This window comes from Cavia porcellus, unplaced genomic scaffold, assembly GCF_034190915.1.
Source record: "Cavia porcellus strain 051 isolate PalLab524CR breed Dunkin Hartley unplaced genomic scaffold, mCavPor4.1 scaffold_9, whole genome shotgun sequence".
Lineage (NCBI taxonomy): Eukaryota > Metazoa > Chordata > Mammalia > Rodentia > Caviidae > Cavia > Cavia porcellus.
Window position 1 is genome coordinate 24,734,367 of NW_026947492.1, and position 21,535 is coordinate 24,755,901.

The 21,535-nt window shown below is 48.9% G+C and overlaps 1 protein-coding gene and 1 long non-coding RNA gene across 2 annotated transcripts in view; both read right to left on the bottom strand.

Annotated features, from left to right (window-relative positions):
* Positions 1–2,580: 2,580 nt before the first annotated feature.
* LOC106028275 (uncharacterized) lies at positions 2,581–12,265 on the bottom strand. The gene is made up of 2 exons (XR_010049746.1): positions 4,620–12,265; positions 2,581–4,486 (listed from the first exon to the last, which is right to left on the bottom strand). It is a non-coding gene; the product is annotated as an uncharacterized LOC106028275 (long non-coding RNA).
* A 3,910-nt stretch (positions 12,266–16,175) lies between these two features.
* The window catches only part of Snx19 (sorting nexin 19), a 50,133-nt gene continuing 44,773 nt past the window's right edge, over positions 16,176–21,535 (bottom strand). Inside the window, exon 10 of the mRNA XM_063256101.1 lies at positions 16,176–20,817. Within this exon, the coding sequence (XP_063112171.1) occupies positions 20,600–20,817 (218 nt within the window). The 3' untranslated portion in view covers positions 16,176–20,599. The remainder of the gene's footprint in view (positions 20,818–21,535) is intronic.

Genomic DNA, 21,535 nt, shown 5'->3' on the forward strand with positions numbered 1-21,535 from the left:
AGGTCCCTGGGCTAGAGGTGCTCCTCCCCATCTGCCTTTGTTCCTGGCCCCTAAATGAACAACCAACACTAATGCCTGTACCCCACACCAGCTCCTGCTGCCCAGAAACAGCTCCTGCTGTTTTGTAGATTTGAGGACAAAAAATGTAAACATTTCAATAATAATATATTTTTAAAGGCACAAGGGGGCTAGGTCTGTAAAACAGCTCACCTCTCATCATCTGCAGAAGAAATCTAATAAGTTTTGGGGTTCACTGGGGAGCCAGAGTATATTTCATTTTATGAGAGGATTAAGTTTTTACTGAATTACATCTTTATTCAAGGTGCTGCTTGTGTTTATCTACTAAAATTAGAAATTTAACTCGGTGATTTTTGGGCTAGTGAAAGGTAAGCCACCATAAAAAGTCCTTTGATGAATCAGTTCTTTTAGCTATGACCCTCTTAGGGCTTGAAGACTGCTGGGCAGAGGTTACCCCCGAAGATGAGGTTGGTGGCAGCTGCTGGCCAAGGCTCTAAGTGACCAAGTTAAGTGTCCTCTGGGACCGCGATTGGCCCAAGGGCAGGGGAACGAACAGCGGAAGGAGTCACAGCGAAACCAGGTTTGATGTAGTTGTGCCACTAGTATTTGAGGTTCCTAAATCTCGCTGGGCTTTAATTTAATTATCTATAAAAATCAAGGGAAAGGATTATTGGTGATTCTAACATACCAATCTGATGTTAAGCTAGTGACTCAAACTTCCTCAGGGATGTTGTTAAAAGTGCACATTTCTTGGCCTAAATCTGGGATCAACGTAACTGTCATGTTCATCAGAAGGGAACCAGTTAAATAAATTATGATACAGCCAGGCATAAGTGCCCCTAAAAACAGTGGATACGTAGCACTGTTGTGTAGATGGCTCTCTAAGGACTTTCACTAATTGAAAAAGCAAAGTGCACAGTAAATTCTTGAATAAGTGAATCTCTCTCTCTCTCTCTCTCTCTCTCTCTCTCTCTCTTTCTCTCTCTCTCTGTCTCTCTCTCACTGGGACCGACTTTTTCAGCTTTTGTTTACTAAAGATTGCAAGTGAAACTGTGAACAGTGTTTCTTTTTGTAAAGTCTGACAGCTACACGTAGGCTACTTAAACAACAGTTCACCCCACCTGTTCTGATGCCTTTTTCTTTGGTGTCCTTTAGCATTTATCTCCTCCTGTGTTACAAGGAGGGGACACAGTTCTCTGGGGAAAGGAACTGAATGGGCAGGAGGTAGACCTGGGTGTGGATTTACCAGGTGAGCAGCTCTGTGGAGCTTGCTTCTCGGATCTTGGGATCCTCATCTTTTCATGGAGTCACATGATTAGCAATCAAACTGAGTGGTTAGTTTGCACATAGCGTCATGCAGTCTACCCTGGGAAAGACACCCACATGCAGATGTGGAATAATGAACAAAGAGCATATGTGAACCCTCAATAGATTCTTTAAAGACAGAAGATATAAAATCCACCCTTGAGGAACTTTATGACCTGATTAGGGAGACAAATTTGCATGAGCCAATTAGAGGACAGTATACTGCCACATACAAAGGACCCTGGATCACCCTTATTCTTACGTCACACCCTCTCCAAAATGAGTCTCCTGAAATTCAAGAAAATCAGACTCGACAATAAAAGTAAAACCCAGGCCCCTTGACTGTATTTGCATTGATCTGTAAAGTAAAAGGTGAGCCAATGATCGCTAAGTTCTTTGCAGTGATAAAGTTCTCTAATTCTACAATTTCTAAAAGCAGGTCTGCAGTGAAGAACCCTCCCAGCTGAAACCAGATTCCTTCTGATTCAGTGGTGTCTCCATTTCCATTTAAGGACTTGGACGACCCCATACAGTCTCTGTATGCAAAGCTCCCCAAAGATAACCCCAAAGAGAGATCCCTACACGGTGTCAGACCCAGTGTCTGCCCTGGAGAGCCTATTTTGGCACTACCCTGTCTGGATGAGGCTGGGGGAGAGGAGACCTAGCCTGGGGCAGCCAGGTGGCAGTCTAGCCTGCTTCATCACAAAGGCCCCAGTGAGCTTGGGGACCGCACGTAACAGGGGCTCCGGGCAGGTCAGACTTGACGCCTAACTTGACCCCATTGGCAGCTAGAGTCTGATAAAGACGTGATTGAGCTGGGGAATTCTTCCTGACAGCTTAACAGATGGCTATAATTAGGGGCCCGGCTCTGAAAGCATGGAGGAACATAGAGTCCATTGTAGGCAAGCTAAACGCTGTAAATGCCAAGACCAAAATGTGGCGTGAAAGAAGCTCAACATTCTCTACTACGCAGGAGGAGTAAGTCTGCGGGGAAATGTGTTTACTGAGCGTGATCAAGCAGACTCATTTCCTGTTTCTTCCTCAGACCTCGAGTTTGCATCTATGGCAGATGTTTCTGGTGTGACTTTGATCCCTGTAGCTCTACAATCTAACACCAGAGAGATGGAGTGGGTAAGATCGGCTTCCCAGGCTGGGAGGTTTTATGTAGAAGATCTCAAACTATTCCCCTCCTCTTTGGTTTCCTCCTGGAACCATTCCCTGACTGATAATAATGCTGATGATGACAATGACCAAACATTTTTAGTGTTTAATCCATATTTGTCAGATCTGTTTATGCTTCATTGTCAAAATGATATTAATGAAAGTAGCTTTAAGCCCAGTACAATTTGGGGGGACTTTGTAAAATCTTTTTCTTAGAAATAAGAAGCCACAGTGTGCTATTGATAGTAAGATCCAACTTACAATGATCAAAAAAAAAATACAGTGAGCAATGGTGATAATGGTCTCTTCAGGAAGAACAACAGCTCATTATTAGGACAGAAACTCAGAAAGTCAGCAAGGCTCTGACTAAGTAGGGGTGTTAGTCTGGACTTCAAAATGCTCAGGCCTGTCATAGTAGCTAAGAGTTCAGTTCCTGGTTAAGTTCATGAAGTAGAGGTCTTGAAAGAAATTCATGAATCAAAAAATTAGATAATACCAGGTTCTCAAGGGATTTTTGAGGCTCCAAAGTGCAAAGCTGAAATCCTATCTCTACGTTTCCTACTAAGAAGTTGAACTTCCTCCGCTGTAAGGTTCTGGTGATCAGAAACTCCACCTCTTCTTACAGTCTCCTCTAATTTGGGCCGCCATGAGTTCTAAAACTTTCTCCCTCACGTTGATCTAAAATCTGTTTGTTGTTTTTTCCTACCTCCTACTGATTTTTCCCATTCAATCTCTTGGAGTCAAACAGAACACAGCTAAGTTCTTGTTCTGCATGTATCCAGGACCAGCCACATAATTTGCAGGGCTCGGTTTAAAATAAAAGTGGAACCTCTTATTTGCAATTATTAAGAATTTCAAGATGGTAGCAGCAGAGTATTAAGCCAAGCATGGAACCTTCTAAGTGCGGGGCCCTGTGTGTATAATATGTGTCACATATGTAACTCTTACTTACAACTCTTTTAGTGACCTCCTTGAGTCCAGGAGGTTTTCTGGGTAGGTCACTTTTTGTTTTGGTTTTCAATGACAGGATTTTGTAGAATTCAAAAAGAAAACACATCATCTCCTCTACTTGGTATTAAACTCTTATCAAATTCATGGAGTAGTCTGGTCTTTTCAGATATTAAAGAGTCCATGTAGTCTTTTCTCGGGCTCTGAACTGTGCTTGAGCAAACATTTGCTCTTTTCTGCTGGGCTTGGGAGGCCTGCAGAGACCTGCTTCTCCCCTCAGGCCTTACACTTTCCCTCCCTTTTCCCACTGCCCAGGCCTGGCTGATGGTGAGAAGAGAGTGGTGGGTGGGAACCGCCTTCACACCTGGAGGTGCCCATGTGAGCTGTCTGAGTTGAGGACCCAATGCTGCCTCGTCCCTTTCTCTGGCTTTCTCCTTGCATGGGGACTTCGGTTGCAGCTTCCGGCATCTGTGATACCTCCTTGGTTGGAGGTTTATAGGATTTTCTCAGCCTGTGGCGCTTGGTTCTCCCTCTGCCCCACTGAACTTCATCTCCATTTTTCCCGTGCTGGAATACTGGGGTCATCATCCCACACTGCTCATTTCCAGTGGTCCCTTGGACAATTTCCAAACTGCCTTCTGGCTGGTCTCCTTCTCCGGACTCACATCTGGACCTTAGAGATGAGTGTTCCTGTCCTCCCTCCATCGCAGCTGTCTCTTCATTTGGCCAGCAAAGGCCCCCAAGTATAGCCTCTCTTCTTCAGAATTTCTCCAAAGATGAGTCAGAAACCAGTTCTAGAATGTTCTCTAGCTCCAAGGAACATATGTCAAGCTTGTTGAGAGGTCCTTTGAAGCGCTTCTCAGCTGGCCTGAGTAGTGGAAGATGAGGAGAACATTTCGACATGCAATTGTCTCTTCTTACATTTTTATTGCTATTAGCACATGTCTGCCATATTAACTTCCCACGAGGCAATCCGTATGCACTGCCATTGTCTTTGTGGGGAAATGTCACTGTTTCCTGCACCACAGTCATAGCATCTGGAGTGGATGGTGGACTAAAGTGAAGAGCATAAATTCTTTTATTTAAAAGAGAATAAAACAAAACAGCAGATCAAAGCAGATCAGAACAAAACAACACAAGCAACACAGGATTTCGAAACAAGACAATAGGAAATCAACAGAGGCTACCGTAATGTCTCTTGTTTTCTTCGAAATAGTGGTCCATATCTTCTCTCACCATGAATTCAAACAAAACAAAATAGTATAGAACCGATGAAAACAAATGAATAAAAGCATCACAAGCCTTCAAAACCAGACAATAGGAGAAGCAACAGTGGCTACCATAATGTCTCTTGTTCGCTTTAAAACAGCTGTTCACATCTTCGCACCTACTGAAATAAAATAATAGAAAACATTCAAACCAATCAAAACAAAGAATAAAAGCATTATTGGATTTCAAAACAAGATGACACAAAGTCAAAGAGCATAAATTCTTGGCCTGGCACCATTCTTCAAACCTGTGGGAAGTTGACAGCTTTTGGACCTTGGCAGCAATGCAGACCAGAGACATCTGAGCTCCACAGCCTGGCCCCTGGATGGACTGAGAACAGTTGAGGGTGATCATTGCTGTAAAGTCAAGGTAGAACCTCCAAACTATGACTGTGTTTGGAGATGGGGATTTTCTGAAGATGATTAAGGTAAAAATGAGCTCATAAAGGTGACCTGATAGAATAGCTGTCCTTGTCAGACGAGAGTACTTGGTAGCTGTCTGTCTCTGTGCCTCTTTCTCTCCCCATCCCTCTGTCCTCACCATGCAAGGACACACTGAGTGATATCTCACCTACAAAGAAGGGAACCTTCCTCAGAACCACACTGTCTGGTAACTTCACGATTCCAATCTCAAACAGTGGAAAATAAATCACTGTTTTAAAGCCAACCTCCTATGCTATTTTATGTTGCAGCCCAAGTTGACTAAGACACCTGTGCCTCAGGGTTTGATGACTGCCTTGTTAAATCTGGGTGACTTCCAGGCCTCCGGACTTTCCAGCGGATCAGAACCTGTTTGCTCATCTGTCTGCAGGGGCTCAAGTGTGTGAACCAGTGGAATCCCACCTTCCACGGAGGCCGTCCTCTGCCATATGTGAAAGTGTGTGGAGTCACCTGCCCCTTACAACCTCTTGGCTGCTCATAAAATTGAAGGTATGAGAGAAACACATTGGAGACTGGTTGGTGCATGAACAGAGCCAGGCCAGCTCCTACCAACATGACTTAGATGCTGATTTTCCTTTCTGCTAAGGGCGTAGGGTAGAACTTGGGCAAGTTAAATGTGCTTCTGATGCAACACAATTGTGTCCGACTTCAAGGATGTGCATAGGTCTGAAGGCCCAGCGCCAGGGAGGTCAGATGAGTGCAGAGAGCTTGATCCTCAGCCCCCGGAGCAGAGGGCGCAGCCTGCGAATGCTTCCTGAAAGGGCACTGAGGCTGGTGGTCTAAACCCACCCTGCTGCATCGTTCCTTGTCTCATTTCCTATCTTGTCCATACTATGCATTTGTACATGTGTTGTATAAGCATATATAAGAGTAGGGTGACATTGGAGGAGAACTGGTGAGACTGAACAAAGGTCTGCAAGCTAGCAAATCACACTGTTTCAGTGATCATACATTTACTCCAACATAGTATCAGGTGGTATAAGATGCTAACATAGGAGGATGCTGAGAGAGAATTTTTGCAATCATTCTTTCAAACTAGAAGCTTAAAAATACATGTATTTTAAAATATCTATTTATTTTTGTACTAGGGAGGAGTTCAGGACCTTTGCTACATCCCCAGGATTTTTAAAAAAATATTGATATAAAGACTCACTAGGTTGATAATTTGTCCAGGTTAGAATCAACCTTGTAATCCTCCTGCCTCAGTTTCCCAGAGTTCTGGGATTACAGGTGTGGTCCACCACACCTGGCTAAAGACTACATTTATATTAGTACCTTTTCCGGCCCTAGGAGGAGAGCAGTGAATAGGACTCAGACCCTGCTCTCAAAACTTGTGATGCAATCCTGACCAAATACCATTAACATACCTCACAGATTTAGAGAAAACACACCTAAAATTCATTTGGAGGAGGAGACCTAGAATAGCAAAGGTAATCCAGGCTAACAAAGGCAAAGCAGGAGGTATCACCATTCCTGACTGGTAATTATACTACAAAGCTACTATAATAAAATCAGCATGGCAAACAAAACAAAACAGACCTGATGATCAGTGGAACAGATTAGAAGATGCAGATGCAACTACAAACACACTCAGTCACCTTATCTTTGACAAAGAGGCCAGATGTGTTCACTGGAAGAAAGATAGCTTCTTTAATAAATGGTACTGGAAAAATTAGCTTTCCACATGCCAAAGACTAAAACTAGACCCATATGTATCACCATGCACTAAACTAAAGTCAAAATGGATCAAAGATCTAAATACTAAACAGAGACACTAAATCTACTGGAAAACAAAGTGGGTAGAAAACTTGAAGACATAGAGGTAGGCAGAGATTCATGAACAAAACCCAAAGTGCACATGAAGTACTTCAAAGAATCAACAACTGGAATCTCATCTTATTGACAAGTTTTTCACATCAAAAGAAATGAACAGAGTGAAAAGAAAACCACAGAGTTGTAAAAAAATTTTAACCAACTTTTTCTCAGACAAAAGACTTCTATCTAGAACATGACGAAAAATTGAAAAAGAATCAGCATCCTCCAAATTCGAAGGCTCAGTCCAAAAATGGGCACCTGAGATGAACACACACTTCTCAAATGAAAAATGCAAATGGAAAATAAATATATGAAAAAATGTTCAACATCGCTAGTCATTTGAGAGATACAAAATAAAACAACACTGAGATTCCATTTCAAACCTGAAAGAATGGCTATCACCAAGAAATCAACCAATTTTTAAAAAAAAAGAAAGAAAAAAACCAACCAGTAGCTGGCGGGCTGTGGGGAAAAAGGAACATGTCTCCACTGTTGGTGGGAATGTGAACTGGTACAACCACTGTGGAAACCAGTGTGGGATTAGAGACCCATTTGACCCAGCTATTCTCCTTCTGGGTATTTTGCTGGAAAAATTAAAAACATTGTACCACAGTGTGATATGTGCACTCATGTTTATAGCAGTGCAATTTATAATAGCTAAATCTTGGAATGGAAACAACCAAAATGCCTGTCGACTAAGGAATGGAAAAAAAAAAGACGTATTTTTATGCAATGGAGTACTACTCCGCTATAAAGAAGGATAAACTCAAGGCTTTTATAGGTAAATGGATCATACTCATAAATGAAATAAATCAGACTTGTATGTGTAAACACTGTATTTGTCTTCCTGGTGTAAAAACTGAAAAAATAAATAAGAACCAAAATGTACAACAGATATTGGTGAAAGGAGAAGAAACTTCTCAAAAGGAAAGAAAAACTGGGATGGGGGAAAGGAGAAAAGAAGGAAAAAAAATATATTGGCTAAGAGAATCACACCACTAACTTCTATTAGTTCACTGAAAGGAAAGGTTTGTACTTACATTGTTTGATCGGTTTTTCATGCCTATATCTTGTAATCTGAGCCACTTTTTTTTTTGGTCTTTTTGCAGTACCAGGGATTGAATTCACGACCTTGCACTTGCCAGGCAAGAGCTTATGCCCCTGAGTTATCCCCAGCCTCGCAGCTACTTTGAAGATAACAATATGCAATGCATTAACCATTGTTAATCCTCCATTAGCTTGTTTTGAAATTCTATATCATTGCTTTTATTGTTTTTCCCCCTTTAAAAAAAGCTTGTGATGTGTTGACAGAAGGGCCAGTGGGGACGCACTACTTGTTGGATACCTGCACACACGCAGTGCCACTAGGAGTGTCGCGGCCCAGGGGCCAGAGCAAGGCAGCGCTAGCACAGAAGCTGGGTCCCAGAGCCTGGGAAGGGGCTGCTCTAGGGAACCAGAGCTTGTGGAAGGGACACACGAGGAGCCTGAGCCCCTGTGAGACGAAGCGCGGTGAGGGTGCACAGAAGCGAGCTGGGAGCTGACCCAAGACGGGCTTCCTGCGGCCAGCCAGGGAACAAGCTCGCTCGTTGTGGGTCCTGGTAGTGCACCTGTCAGCAAAGCGCATGCGTCAGGTCTACATCCTGGAGAAAACCAGTCTGGGGCTCCCTTTTTGCAGTCAGCCAGATTATGAGCACCCGAGCAGCAGGACTCTGCGAAGGCTAGGGCCTCTCCTCGCTGGGCACACACGGGCGCGCAGTTAGGCTGTGCCCGAGGAGGGAGTCAGCATCCCCTGTGTCCCCTTTCACTAACTGTGGGTTCCCCAGCTCTCTGCACTGGGGCGTCCAGGTGTGTGGAGCTTTGACTGTCTTCCGCCCCTCTCACATATTGCTATAGATGGGAATTACTGAACGGCTTCAGACCACTTCTCACTGCGATCTGGGCACAGTCGTTCTCCTCACACTCAGCTGGGCTTCAAGTTCAGCTAGCTTTAAAATATTTCACAGTTAGATTATAAACTAGAGAGAGAGAGACAGCCAGAGAGAGAGAGAGAGAGAGAGAGAGAGAGAGAGAGAGAGAGAATTCAAAATCAATTAGGCCTCAAATTATACAATTTTAGGGACAAGTCTATGGGTAATTCTTCATGCTCAGGGCCACCACCATGAATTCTTGTTGTTTGTTTATTATTTATTTATCTATTGAATATATAAATAAATTGAACTCACTCAGCAGCCCAGGCTGGTCTGGAGCTTTGTGGTGATCCTTCTGCCTCGGCCGGTGGAATGCTGGGATTGCAGTGTGCACCCCCACACTGGGCTGCCAAGATGTATTTTGATTATGAATTTTGAAGGTATCTCTCTTTAACTTCTTAGGTCTTACCTCCATCCACCCACAGGGATCTTTCTCCCTCTGATCATTTCATCTTCCCTTGCCAGCCTACCTAATTTTCCAGAACTTTCCATTCGTGACAATTCCACAGGTTCACGGTTGTCTCTCTCTAATAGAGTCCCCATTATGGCTTCCAGCTTTATGCCTTCTGCTGACCCTCAAAAGTGAACACACTTCTCACAGAACAATTTGAGTCCAAGTTTAGGGAAATTATTTAGCTCCAAGAGCCCATGATGCCCTCCTCTTACAGGTGATTTGGGCTTTACCAAGAACAGAAACAACTTCTTAAATCCACTTAAATCTTCAAGAGAAGGTGGGGTGCTGCCCTCCCTCGATCTCAATAATAACAAAGCCTGAGTTGAGTTCTTTAGGGACCAAACCACTCTGAAAGCGAATGCCCCCATGAAAACCCAAGTCCTCATAACCAGGTATTTATCACCCAGGAATATGGCCCACGTTTGTGTTTCCTGGTACTTTGGTCTATTTGAGAAGAACTTGAGGCTGAGTTGCTATGAAATTCTAGGCCAGTTACCTGGAGGAAGAACCACGACAAAAAATGGGCTTTTGCAACAGTCTCCTACGGTGTCAGGGAAGCAGGTGTCTGTTTTCACCCAAAGGAAAAGACGTCAGGTTGGAAGCCCTGGGGCCCTGTATTAACAGCAGGTGAAACCTCTTACATGGGTGTCCCCTGCCCTCCAAGAATTCTTGTTTTGTTAGGTGAAGTATGACACAGACCTTCAGAATTTTCTATCCTGTCTATGTGGCTTGGAAGATCTCGAGTGATGTTTGATATTTAGAGGTGAACAGAATACTGGTCTTAGCAATTTCCTTTGTTCCTTTACTAATATAATCCACAAGGATTTTTACTTGGGTACCAGATATTAAAATGTAAGTAAGATGTGATTGATGTCTCCACGGAGTTTATACCTGTCTTAGTCACTATCACTGCTGGGGCAAAATATCTGACACTTGCATTTTAAAGGAGAAAGGGTTATCTTGGCTCATGGTTTCAGCACACGCCTGGCTCAAATGCAGAAACTGCAGGGTTGGAAGGGTCTGGGTGGAGGAAGACTTCGGCATTTTTATAATAATGACCTATTCCATGTAGTAATATCCTTTTTCTCTTAAGGATACCTTTTCCTCCTGGTCTCACCTAAGATTGGCTTCTTAAGAACTGTTTATAGTGAGAACTTCAAGATCTGCTTTCTGTAATAAGTTACACTTTCTTTTTTGCTCCTCTAAACAATACAATATCTTGACAAGTTCTTAGCAGACACAAAGAACTGAGATGGGTTATTACCTTTGCCTCCTTACCTTCTTTCTGGGCCCATTTTTTTTTCTTCTGATTTTCAACTCCTTCCCAGTCTCTGTCTCTTCCTTCGGCACCAAAACCCTGCCAATATTCTCTAGGAAGCAGCTGAGGAACCAGTCTGATCCAGAGCGCTGCTCCTGGGTTCTGGAAGCAGAGATGCAGAACTCGGCCAGCCAGGCCTTAAACAAGTTGGTTCAGCAGCTCCAGAGAGAATACGCAGCAGGACAGTAACCCTGATGACGCTGTCTCGCTGTCTGCAGAAGCTCCTCAAGAGCTTCACCCACATCAGCTAATCCACTATAGCAAGGAGATAGAATTATATCTCATCTGGCAGTTTATTTTCAAAAGTCATCAGGCCACAAGAATTTCATTTGGGTGGAGTATTTATAATGACCTTTTATCAGGGTCTGATCCCTCATCCCTTCTAGTAAATGAATCTTAACACTGGTGGCAGTATATTTATACTCACTGTCTTTTACAAGCTCTGTATCAGTATAGAGGATTTCACTCTGCAAGAAACAAAAGAACTGTCAGCTGCCGGTGTTGTGAATGCTAGATCCCTCGATGTCAGCTTCCAGATGACATTTGTTCACCATCCTGGAGTTCTACAGGCTCCCTGGAGCCCACAGCCCAAAGGCATGGCACCCTTACTAAGCATTTATTTTCCAGGAAGAAGCTAATATTTGTGTGTGTCTCAGTTACGTCCCTCATTGCTGGGACACAAAACCTGACACCCACAGCTCTCAGAGGAGGACAAGTTGATTTTCGCTCACAGTTGGTAAAAGTTTTAGTCTGCAGTGCACCAGCTCCACGGCTCTCTGGCTGGCGGAGCAGAGGAAAAGGTGCTCACCCTGTGGCAGAGGGGGACAGCAGAGCCCAGAGAGGGAGCAGTCTGGGAGGGGCTGTGCCCTTCCGGGGAACGCCCCCAGCGGCCACCTCTTCTGACCAGACCCCGCCTCCTCACGCAGTCAGCTGTGTTCTCATACCCAAAATGCAGTCACAGAGTGCCCCACTTTTGAGCACACGAGGCTTTGGATGGACACACGCATGCGCACTCCCCCCCCCCATATAAACCATAACACCACTTCCTGGTCCTTGTTTTTAGTCAGTGAGACTGAAGAGGTAAGTAGGTAGAAGTTTCCAGGGTCTCTCACCAAGCGCTCCTGGTGTCTCTGTCACTCACACGACCCTGTCCAGTATTCACAGATCTCGAAGCGCCTTGCTTTATCAATACAATTCCACGGGTGGCTGAGCTGGAGTGAAACTGGGGCCTCTCTTTGTCTCCCTCAAGACTGAGCGGACAGCTGTGGCCTCCCAGCTCCCGGCCCACGAAGCCCAAAGGAGACGTGCTCCTTACACTCCAGCTGGGTGCAGCTCCCCTCTTGCATGACCAGCTAGAACTAGGCACATGATGTCCCCAGCCATAAGTGATAGATCTGGCCCCGTCTGTCCCCACACGCCCTAGTTCCTGTGTTCTGAGAACAATCACAGCCCATTCCTCACCCTGCAGCCCCTGATTTAGCCCGAGATCTGTGCACAGGCCATGACACACCTGCCTCGCCCGCTCCGTCACCACGCCCATGGCTATAGCCAAGTCCTCAGCCGCTGTCACTCTCCCATTCCTCTTACCCCCACCTAGGCCTGCCCCCAGCGCCCCTACCCTATCCATAAAAGACCCAGCTCAGTAACCTGACCCACTTTTGGAGTCACTCCAGAAATTTCCACCTGAAACCCCCAAATTCAGGCTGGCTGCATTCTTTACCTGGTCATCACTGTTTCCCTAACAGTAAGGGTCCAGGAAGGACAATTCTCACAGCGCCAGGGAGGCAGAGAGCCCGCAGCATCCTGCAGAGCGCGCGGTGCTCAGCACTGCCTGGTGTGCTCTGTGTTTCAGGTCCAATCCGTCATCCAGAAGCACTGAATATGTGTGAGTGTGTTGGAAAGTGTTCCTGGCTGACACGCCCTCCCCTTCAGAAGCGCCTATGGCTTCACAGGAGATTCCTGGCACTGTCCTATTGAAGTTCAAGGGAGGGATATTGGCCAATAACTTAAATGGGAGGGAGACTGGAATTTCATGGAGGAAGTAGGACCTGCAATGGATTTGAACATTTGGCATCCTGGCAGTAACAAGCACCAGGGAGGACTTTTGATGCGTGGCTCAGAGTGTCTGAGCTCTTTGCTTCAATGTGTTGATTGATTGTTTACTGTTTATTTATTTATTCATTGAATGTTTACCAAATGCTTGTATATGCCAGGCCCTGGGGATTGTATTATTGATATGTTTCTTCATGGAGCTTGAAGCAGAAGGCACTAAACAAAAAATGAGAGAATGAGAGAGAAGGAGAGAGAGAGAGACAGACTGGGAGAGAGAGAGAAAGAGACAGGGAGAGAGAGAGAGAGAGAGAGAGAGAGAGAGAGAGAGAGAGAGAGAGACTGATAGTGTAGTGGGCGATGAAATATTAACACTGAATAGAGTAGGTAACGGTGTGAGCATGTCCGGGCTGCAGAGGGAGGAGAAACATTACTATTTCATATTTTGGGGAGGGCAGAAAAGCAGTCAAGCAAGCAGACTGTGCAGATCTAAGAGAGGTGTCTAGCACAGGGCACAGCTCTGTAGGCACAGGAGCCCGGGGCCACGTGAGGAAAGCAGAACACCATGCACAGATAGCAGCCTGCACAGATAGCAGCCGGGAGCCGGGGCATCAGGGTTTGCTTTGCAGGCCTGGGGGTGGACATTACAGCGGAGTGACTATGGATCCAAGCCCGACCCTTGCCCACTCCATCTATTACTAGGTGAATGTGGAGGAAACCTGGCAGTCACTGCGGTCTCTGGGGATTAAGGCAGCGGACCCCGCAGAGCACCAAGCCCAGAGGCTCACACGTGGGCAGCCCTCTGGTTCTAGCTACTTCTGGCCTAGCACGGTGCTTCCCCTCTCCAGGATTTAATACTGTCATCCACGGATGGCGAGCTTCGGAGAGCTGGGCTCCTCTCTCACGACTCAAGAAGCCTTCCAGGGAAATCTGAGGCTAGCTGTCCCCCTGCACACCGTGGGCATGTCGCTCTCTCCAGTCCCAGGAAACGCTTCATGGTGTGCTCCTGTCGTGGTCCCTCCCCCATGAATACAGGCCGATCTCTGTGTGGCGAGCAGGCTGCCAGGGAAGGGTCACAAGTCGGGTCACAGCTGATCTTGGGTGCCCATCAGAGATGCCAGTGGAGCATCACACTGCCCTGTGTCACCCCTGATGTTCCCGGGTTGAAATTCTCACCCTGAGGTGGGGACTGGTACTAATACCTTTGGGGGGAGATTAAATCATGAGTGTGGCGCTGTCCCAGCTGTGTGAGGACACGGAGGGAAGAGACGTTCGCCAGGCAGTCTGCTGGGCCCTGCCCTTAGACCCGCAGCGCCAGACCTGACAATGAAGGCCTTGTGCGCTGACTTTTCAGAACTCACAGGACTCTGTAGGCTCCAGCAGTGGGGACCTCCCTCTAGGATTCTTCCTGCAAGGACAGGGTTTCCAATGAAACCCCCACCCACCCTTCTCCACAAACAGCAGGATGCCTGTCTGTGGACTCTGGGAGCAATGGAGCAGCACCGTGCACGGAATAGGAACAGGTGACGGTGAGCCTGGGTGGTGGTGACCCTGCTGGGCGGTGGTGACCCTGGGCGGTGGTGACTATGGGCGGTGGTGACCCTGGGCGATGGTGATCCTGGACAATGCTGCCCCTGGGCAGTGGTGAGCCTGAGCGGTGGTCACCCTGGACGGTGGCCCCCAGAGGACCCAGGTGCTATAGCGCCTGCGTAGGGAAGGGAGGCGTGTGCTGTGGGTCGCGCTCGGGCCTAGGTGTGCGCCGCCGCCGCCCCTCACTGATCCGGGCCGGGAAGGCCCCGAGCGCTCTGGGCCTCGTGTTTGTCCCATGCGAAGCGTGGGGGAGGCCTTGGTTTTGAAGAATTGTGACGCTCAGTCCTTAAGAATTGCAGGGCCCCTTCTTGTGGCCAGGGACGGCGCGCGGACGTGCGGCGGGCGATCGGCCCCCTCGGGTCGGCCCAATGCGCGTGCTGCAGGCCGGGCGGGAGCAGACACGGCGCGGGGCGGGCCCGGGGCAGCGGGAGGGCGACAGCACACAGCGACCCGCGCCTGCCTTCGCGGCCCCCTCTCCCCGCGGTGACCCCCGTCTCCAGGGGGGCGCCCGTGACCTCAGCACTGCAGAGCGAGGCCTCCCGCGCCCGCACCCCGCCTCCCCAGGCCCAGCGCCCCCAGGGCCGGTTCGCCCCAGACGCGCGCGGGGTCCTCGGAGCGCGCGGCCGCTGTCTTCCCGATGCGTGAAGCAACGGCGCCACCTGCTGGCTGCAACGCCTCCGCGCGCCGGTGACATGCGCGACCTCGGGCGCCCCCTTGTGGATGTTTGGAAGACGGGGCGCAGAACCAACTGGGGGAGAGCCCTCGGGCCAAGCCAACCTTGCTGCTCGAGAGGACTTCCCACCGCGGTGACCCAGTGATTCTGCTGGCTGCGCAGAGGAACGGAGCCTGAAAAGCCAGCCGTGCAACGCGTTAGACGCGGAGGCTCAGAGGCACAGATGTATCCAGGGACCAGCCACAAGTGACACACTCCCAGGTTGCTCTGGGTAGCAAATAGAAGAAGTAGCTGCTTAGAGGAGAGCAAAGAACTGTGCAGAGCGGTGGGAAAGAACCGGAGGAAGTGGAAGGAGAGAGAGGAGGTGCTGTTCCGGCCCTCCTCACCTCCCTGGCTGGCTGCAGCCATCTGAAAAGCAGGCTGGAGCTCTTTCACCGGAGGGAATGGCTTCGCATTGCCAGCTCCTCCCGTCTGAACCAGCCAGTCCCCACTCAGCCCCCCAATCCTCCCTCGGCTCCACTGTGTCACTGGCAATCGCTCGAAGAAGCCCCTGGCTGGGGCTCAACCTCGGCTCCTGTGTCAGCCGTGTAAGAATCTCAGTGTCTTGGGAACGTGAGCTCGACTTGAAATAAACTTCCCTGAAAGGCTTATTTTGTTTTGGGACAAGTCTCATACCAATCTGTCCTGCCAAGAAACGACTGCTGTTAAACTGTTGGTTTTCACTGCTGTCAAACACAATCTTCCTAGCACTGCATGAGACAGCTGGCCTTTGGGGCCCACTGGAGCAGAAGGCTTTGGACTGGCCGAGACTTTCCCAGAACACTCTGGAGAGCAGAACTCCACCAACATTACCACCACAGGAACACCTTTCAATCCGCTGTTGGGGTGCCCTGAGCGGGGTCCTGTCTCAGCACCCCAGAGGAGGCTGGGAGACCTGGAGCCCACTGCAGCTTACCTTAGCTTTATTCATTTGATTTTATTTCCCTTTATTCCAAATGCAGACAGTCCTGCAGGGGGCCTGCCTCGCACACAAAGGACAGGAGAAGGAAGAAACAATGTGTCCATGGTTTTACCCAGCGCTAAGCTACTAACAGGACACAGGACCAAACTCTGTAGACGCCTCCTGTCAGCAGTGCCTCTCGGCACACTCAGACATGAAAAGGGCCAGTTTTATGTTACAGGTCTTGTTCTTTTATTTTGACTTTTGATTACAGTAAAAAAAAAAATCACCCAGATGAATTGTTATATCAGGCAGTGCTGTAGGGTGCGTCCACTGCGACGGCCAAGGACAGCAACTTCCCAGCCTCCCCTTTTACATCTCTGAGTCCTGTGGTCCTGTCAGTGGCTCGGTTTCCTGTGTCAGGCAGTCGGGGAGCTGCCCTGTATTCCAGGTCCCTCGCAGTCTGCATGCTGCTTTGGTTCCTGGAGAGGACATCTTTTACCATGCTGCGGGTGGCTGTGCACACTGTCACACACAGTCACCCTCCCGTCACAGAGAGCTATGTGGGCTTCCTCGCTCCATGGAGAGAAGGTGTCCTCATGCTCCTCATGCTGCTGTAGGACTGGTGGGGATAAAACAAGAACCTGGCCTGCGAGGGCTTTCGTTCATTCTCACACACAATACGAACTTTAAAAATCTCTGCTATGACCCCAGGAACACTGCGCTAAGTGAAATCAGCCAGGTGCAGAGAGAGGAAAGCCACATGGTCTGACTTATATGTGGGATCTAAAAGAGTAAAACCTGTAGTAATAGAGAGTAGATGGTGGTTAGCAGGGCCGGAGGCAGGGAAGGGTACCTGCAGATCCTGGCCCGAGGACGCAGACATTCACTCGTGAAGGGTGAGGAAACTCACAGAGCGCAAACACAGCGTGATGACTAGAGGTAGCAACAATATATTGTGTATTTGAAAATTGCAGACAGTAGGCTTGAAGTATTTTTACCATGCACAAAACAGCGTAAGTAAGATAATGGCTAAATTTGGCTAGTTTACAATGTATCTCAAAGCATCATATTGTAACCTATAATATATATACAAGCTTTGTTCAATCTATAAAGCTTATACAGCATGGTATATAATATAGTATCAATCATGCAAATCGGTAGTAAGTGGTACAAAAAAAAAAAAAAACAAACCAGCAGGATAGGAATGAGGAGGAAGGAATGCTACTTTTCAGGTGCAGTGCTCAGGGAAGCAGCCTCCGAGAAGCTAGCACGTCCAGAGTGGGCAGAGCCACGTGGACATGAGGAGAAGACCATGCAGGCAGAGGAATGAGAGGAGGCGAAGGCCCGGTTCCCAGGTGTGCTTAGCTTGGGAAGAGTGCGGGGAGGAGGCTGTACCCTGGCAGAGGTCTTGGGCTGTGACTCTGAGAAGCCATGCAGTGCGTGCATTGTGGGAGCACCTCTAAGGGGCAGGCAGTGAGCATGGCCTGGCCTCGGGCTCCGGGCACCCCTGTGGCAGTGTGTGTGGGAGGAGGTGCGTGCCAAGGGTGCCCATGGTCCTGCCCTCCACCCCAGGCCCTGCAAGTGTGGACACCAGTTCTGAAAAAGCTCTGGAGGGAGTGGCTGGAGTACTCAGGGGCCCCTGGCCACGCTGGGGGAGTTCAGACAGGACAAGACCCTGCAAAACGGGAAGACATGGCCTTTTTGGTCAAGGAGAGATGTGTGTAAGAAGGTGGCCTCGGGCACCTTCTAGCTACCAAGCAGCCTAGTTGGAATCAAGCCTCTCACAGCAGAGTGGAGGGAGCGGGAGCGAGTGGTGGGAGGCTGAGCAGCAAGGAGGTGACAGCCTCCCTCCAAGTCAGCGTTAGAAGTGGCCCCTCCTAATCCAGATGATCTTCCCAAATTGGGATGGTCAGGACACCAGTGCTGTTGTGCTTGGAGGCCATTGAGCTCCCTGGGGGCCTCTTCCTGTCCAAAGGCTGAAAGGGGTGGTTACCTCATAGGCCACCAGCCCCACCTGCCCTGGACTAAGCAACGCTGTCCCCAGGTGCCCCTCTGAGGAGGATGGAGGCCTAGCGCTGCATGCCTGCATGTCTTTCTTCATGTGCCGGGCTGTGCCTGCGCCTGCCCCAGCTCTCGAGTGCTCTAGGTCTTGTGACAACCAATGTGACTTATCCAGAAATGAGCTCGCCCCTCCTCCCGGAGTACAGATGCGCAAGACGCCACTTTGCTAGGGCCCAGCTTGGAGCCTGGGCGTTGGATCGGCTGTCCAGCAAGAGCGGTAGGTGTGGCATACTCCCAGCAGCACGCTGGTGCCCGCCTGCTGCCACCATCTATGAGATAATGTCTCTCCATTTTGGGACCCTGACATAGTTACATCAGACCTCCGTGGCTGAGCTCACATTCCAGGCCTGAGACCAGTGTGACAGCACCGAAACCTGAGCCGCGAGAGACATTCTCAGGCTCAAAACTCACAAACCCCACAGGGAAAGGAATTTGATCAGAAAACAACACCATTTGGGTTATTTTAATGCCGGGATTTGAGCTGCCCTTTAAGCAGAGCCCCTTCTGTCACAGGGCTTTGAAGCCAAGTGACCCTGGCGATGACTTTCACTTGTTTTTGACTGCAGGGCAAGGTCATGTTTGGTCTCTGTGCTGACATCGTGGAGAGCGAGACCCGGTGCAGGCTGTGCTTCTGGGTGTGCAATGACGGGGCTCAGGCCAGGGCCTGGACTACGGGTCCAGTGCAGGGAATCTGCCCCAGCACCCTCGGTCAGCCACCCAGAGATGAACGTACCCAGGCAATCATTCTATCTCATTGTCCGGGACCCGTTCACCGTTAACCCTCTGAAAGGTCACCACTGTCCACCAGCCGATCGACTCCTGAATGCAGAACTCCTTGTAGACTTGCTGTTTATTGCATCTTTTGTTTAGTGCAGTGGAGAGGAGAAACCAACATGTTGTGTGGTCTGTGCATACAAGGAGTAAACACGAGGCTGTGACATAAAGACTGGAGCTCAGTGAACTGTAGATATCAAAGGACTTGGCATGCAGGATCATTCGCATGGGTGCACAGCAAGAGCAAAGGCCCAGGGGTGGCAATGCACACGAGTGTGGGACAAAGAGTCTTCAGACTTTAGTTTCTTAAGACTGAAGTTGATGAGAAGACCCTTCCCCCAGGGGAAGGGAGAGTTCAAGTCAGGCTTGCTGTCACTGGAAGGGAGCACTTAGTTTAGAAATCCTTTCCTGCACCCCACCCCGGCTTCCTGCTTTCCCTACATTGAGACCCAAATGAAGGTGAAAAAAATCTCCGCTATGGATACAGAAGTCAGGTGAACACCATCACTCCACAGTTTTCAGGACACATTCAGAGAGCATCCTGACGGTTCCAGACGCTGGCCTGGGCCTGCTGTCAGGTGGACAGGGTCTTTTTTGGTGCTCATCCAGCCTGTCTGCGTGGACACAGAAATCCACAGAAGTCCAGGGAGGTCAGGAGATTGGACTGAGGTCTCTAGGGCCCTTGACAAGAAGCTACAGCGAGCTCCTCAGGTGTCAGGCAAACGTGTGTTCACACATTGCTTCCTTCTTTGCTGCCTTTGGAGACAGCCAGGTGATGGGGACTTGCTCAAGTGTCACACCATGCAGCTGTGACTTCCCACAGCTTGAGATAAGGTTTTTATTTTTATTTTTTTGCATTTGTTTGGTCATTTCAGAAATGGCTCTTCTCTGCCATTGTATCACCTATAGGGTTAAAGGGACACAGTCACCAGTTTTCCAGTGTGTGTATGTGTGTGTGTGTGGGGGGGGGAGGGGGGCTCAGGACCTTGTGCTGGCTGGGAAGGTGCTGTGTTGCTGAGCTGCAGGTCACCTGTTTCCCTGCAGCCAGGAGGCTCTTCTCTTTCACACTGAAATCCACATGTGCTAAGGAGGGAGGAGTGCTCCCGGGTTCCAGAACTGTTACACATCAGAAGGTTGATCACCCCAGGGGCAGGCTTGCCCTTGGCCTTTCCGCCCGCCCCTTACATACTGGGAGCAGAGACGTCCCTGAAGACAGAAGGGGAAGTCATGTCCCTTGGTGTGGTCACCTCCTCCCACTTTCCCGCAGAGTTAGGTAGGACTATACAAAGTGAAAGAATCAGATTGAAAAAGCCCTTTCCCCAGGGGCTGGGATTGAGCGTTGCAGAGTCTGCCTGTTGGTGGGCAAAAAATCACCGCTCTTTCTGAGCCCAGAACAGCATCTCATTTCTCCTACAGTTGATGGAGAAGCCCTTTCACCCCAGGAACTGAGAGGCCATATAGGGGGACATGTTTCTGGGATGCCTCAAGACACTAGACCTGGGGAAGGGGCCTGGTTACCATAGTAACAATCCTGCAGCTTGGCAAGTTAGAGAGAAGTTTAAGGTGGAGAGCGCTGCAGCTGTGACCTCACTCAGGATGCCTCCTCCCCAGGTGGAAGGTAAGCGCCCCCCACCCCAGGGATTCACAGCAGAGAGCATGTCTCAGCGACGTCCCCAGGCTCCGCTTTGCTGGTTCACTGCTGGATGCTGAATGTGTCCTTGGGCCTTTGCTTTACACTCGCTCGGGGGCTGTGAAGAAAGCTTCCAGGTGGTCATGAGAGTTCCAAGCCCACTGGAAGGAAAGAAGGCTGCTGCTCACTGGCACGAGGCAGCTGCCGACTTCATGCGTAGATCAAGCAGCTGTATGCAGGCGAAGTCTCCCAGGGGCCGCCTGCCTGCCTGTGCAGAGGGAGCCTGAGCGCTTGTGGGGTGGTGAGAGGGTGCCAGAGGAAGACAGTGGCCCCGCACTGGACGGCATGCTGAGAGCACCGCAGCAACCAAGCCGGGCTGCCTGGAGGGCTGTCGAGGACCCACTGCAGAGACAGAACTAGGTAAAGCCTGAGGGTGGGTTAGGCAGCACCTCAGTACCTACATGCTCCACGGGCAGGTCAGTGGGGGCCCAGGTCAGTTAGACAGAAATGTGACCGCCAGTGTGCTCCTTCCTGGTCATGAAAACAGCTGTATGTATCTTTCAGGCAACTGGAGCTTGGTAAGTCAGTCAGTTTAAACTAAGCTTCCAGTTAAATTTCATATTTCATACTCTGGGAGGCTGAAGCAGGAGGACCAAAAGTTCAAGCCCAGACCAGGAACTCAGCAATTTAGTGAGACCTTGTCTCAAAAAATAAATAAACAAATAAACAAACAATGAAAAAACCAGAACTATAGCTCACAGTGAAAGCTCTAGGCTCAACCAAACAAAAACAACAATCCGTTTTCAAAAGGAACTACAGTGCAGGTAGGTGGAAGGCATATATAACTATAAGCAGACAGGCCGGGTCACCTGTAATCTCAGTATACTAAGGAGGCTGAAGCAGGAAGAGTGCATGAGTTTGAGGCCATCCTGGGCTACAGCACAGCCTAAACTCCACAGGGAGACCTTGTCTCAAACAAACACCTAAAAAAAGAACTACAGGGGATGGAATTAACAGCAGTCCCTTTGCTTTTACATGGCACTTGTTATTTCCCCATCTGAGCACGAATCGTTCAGCATCTCTGTGTCAGTCTTAGGAAGTCTCTCTAGTAGGCGGAGCC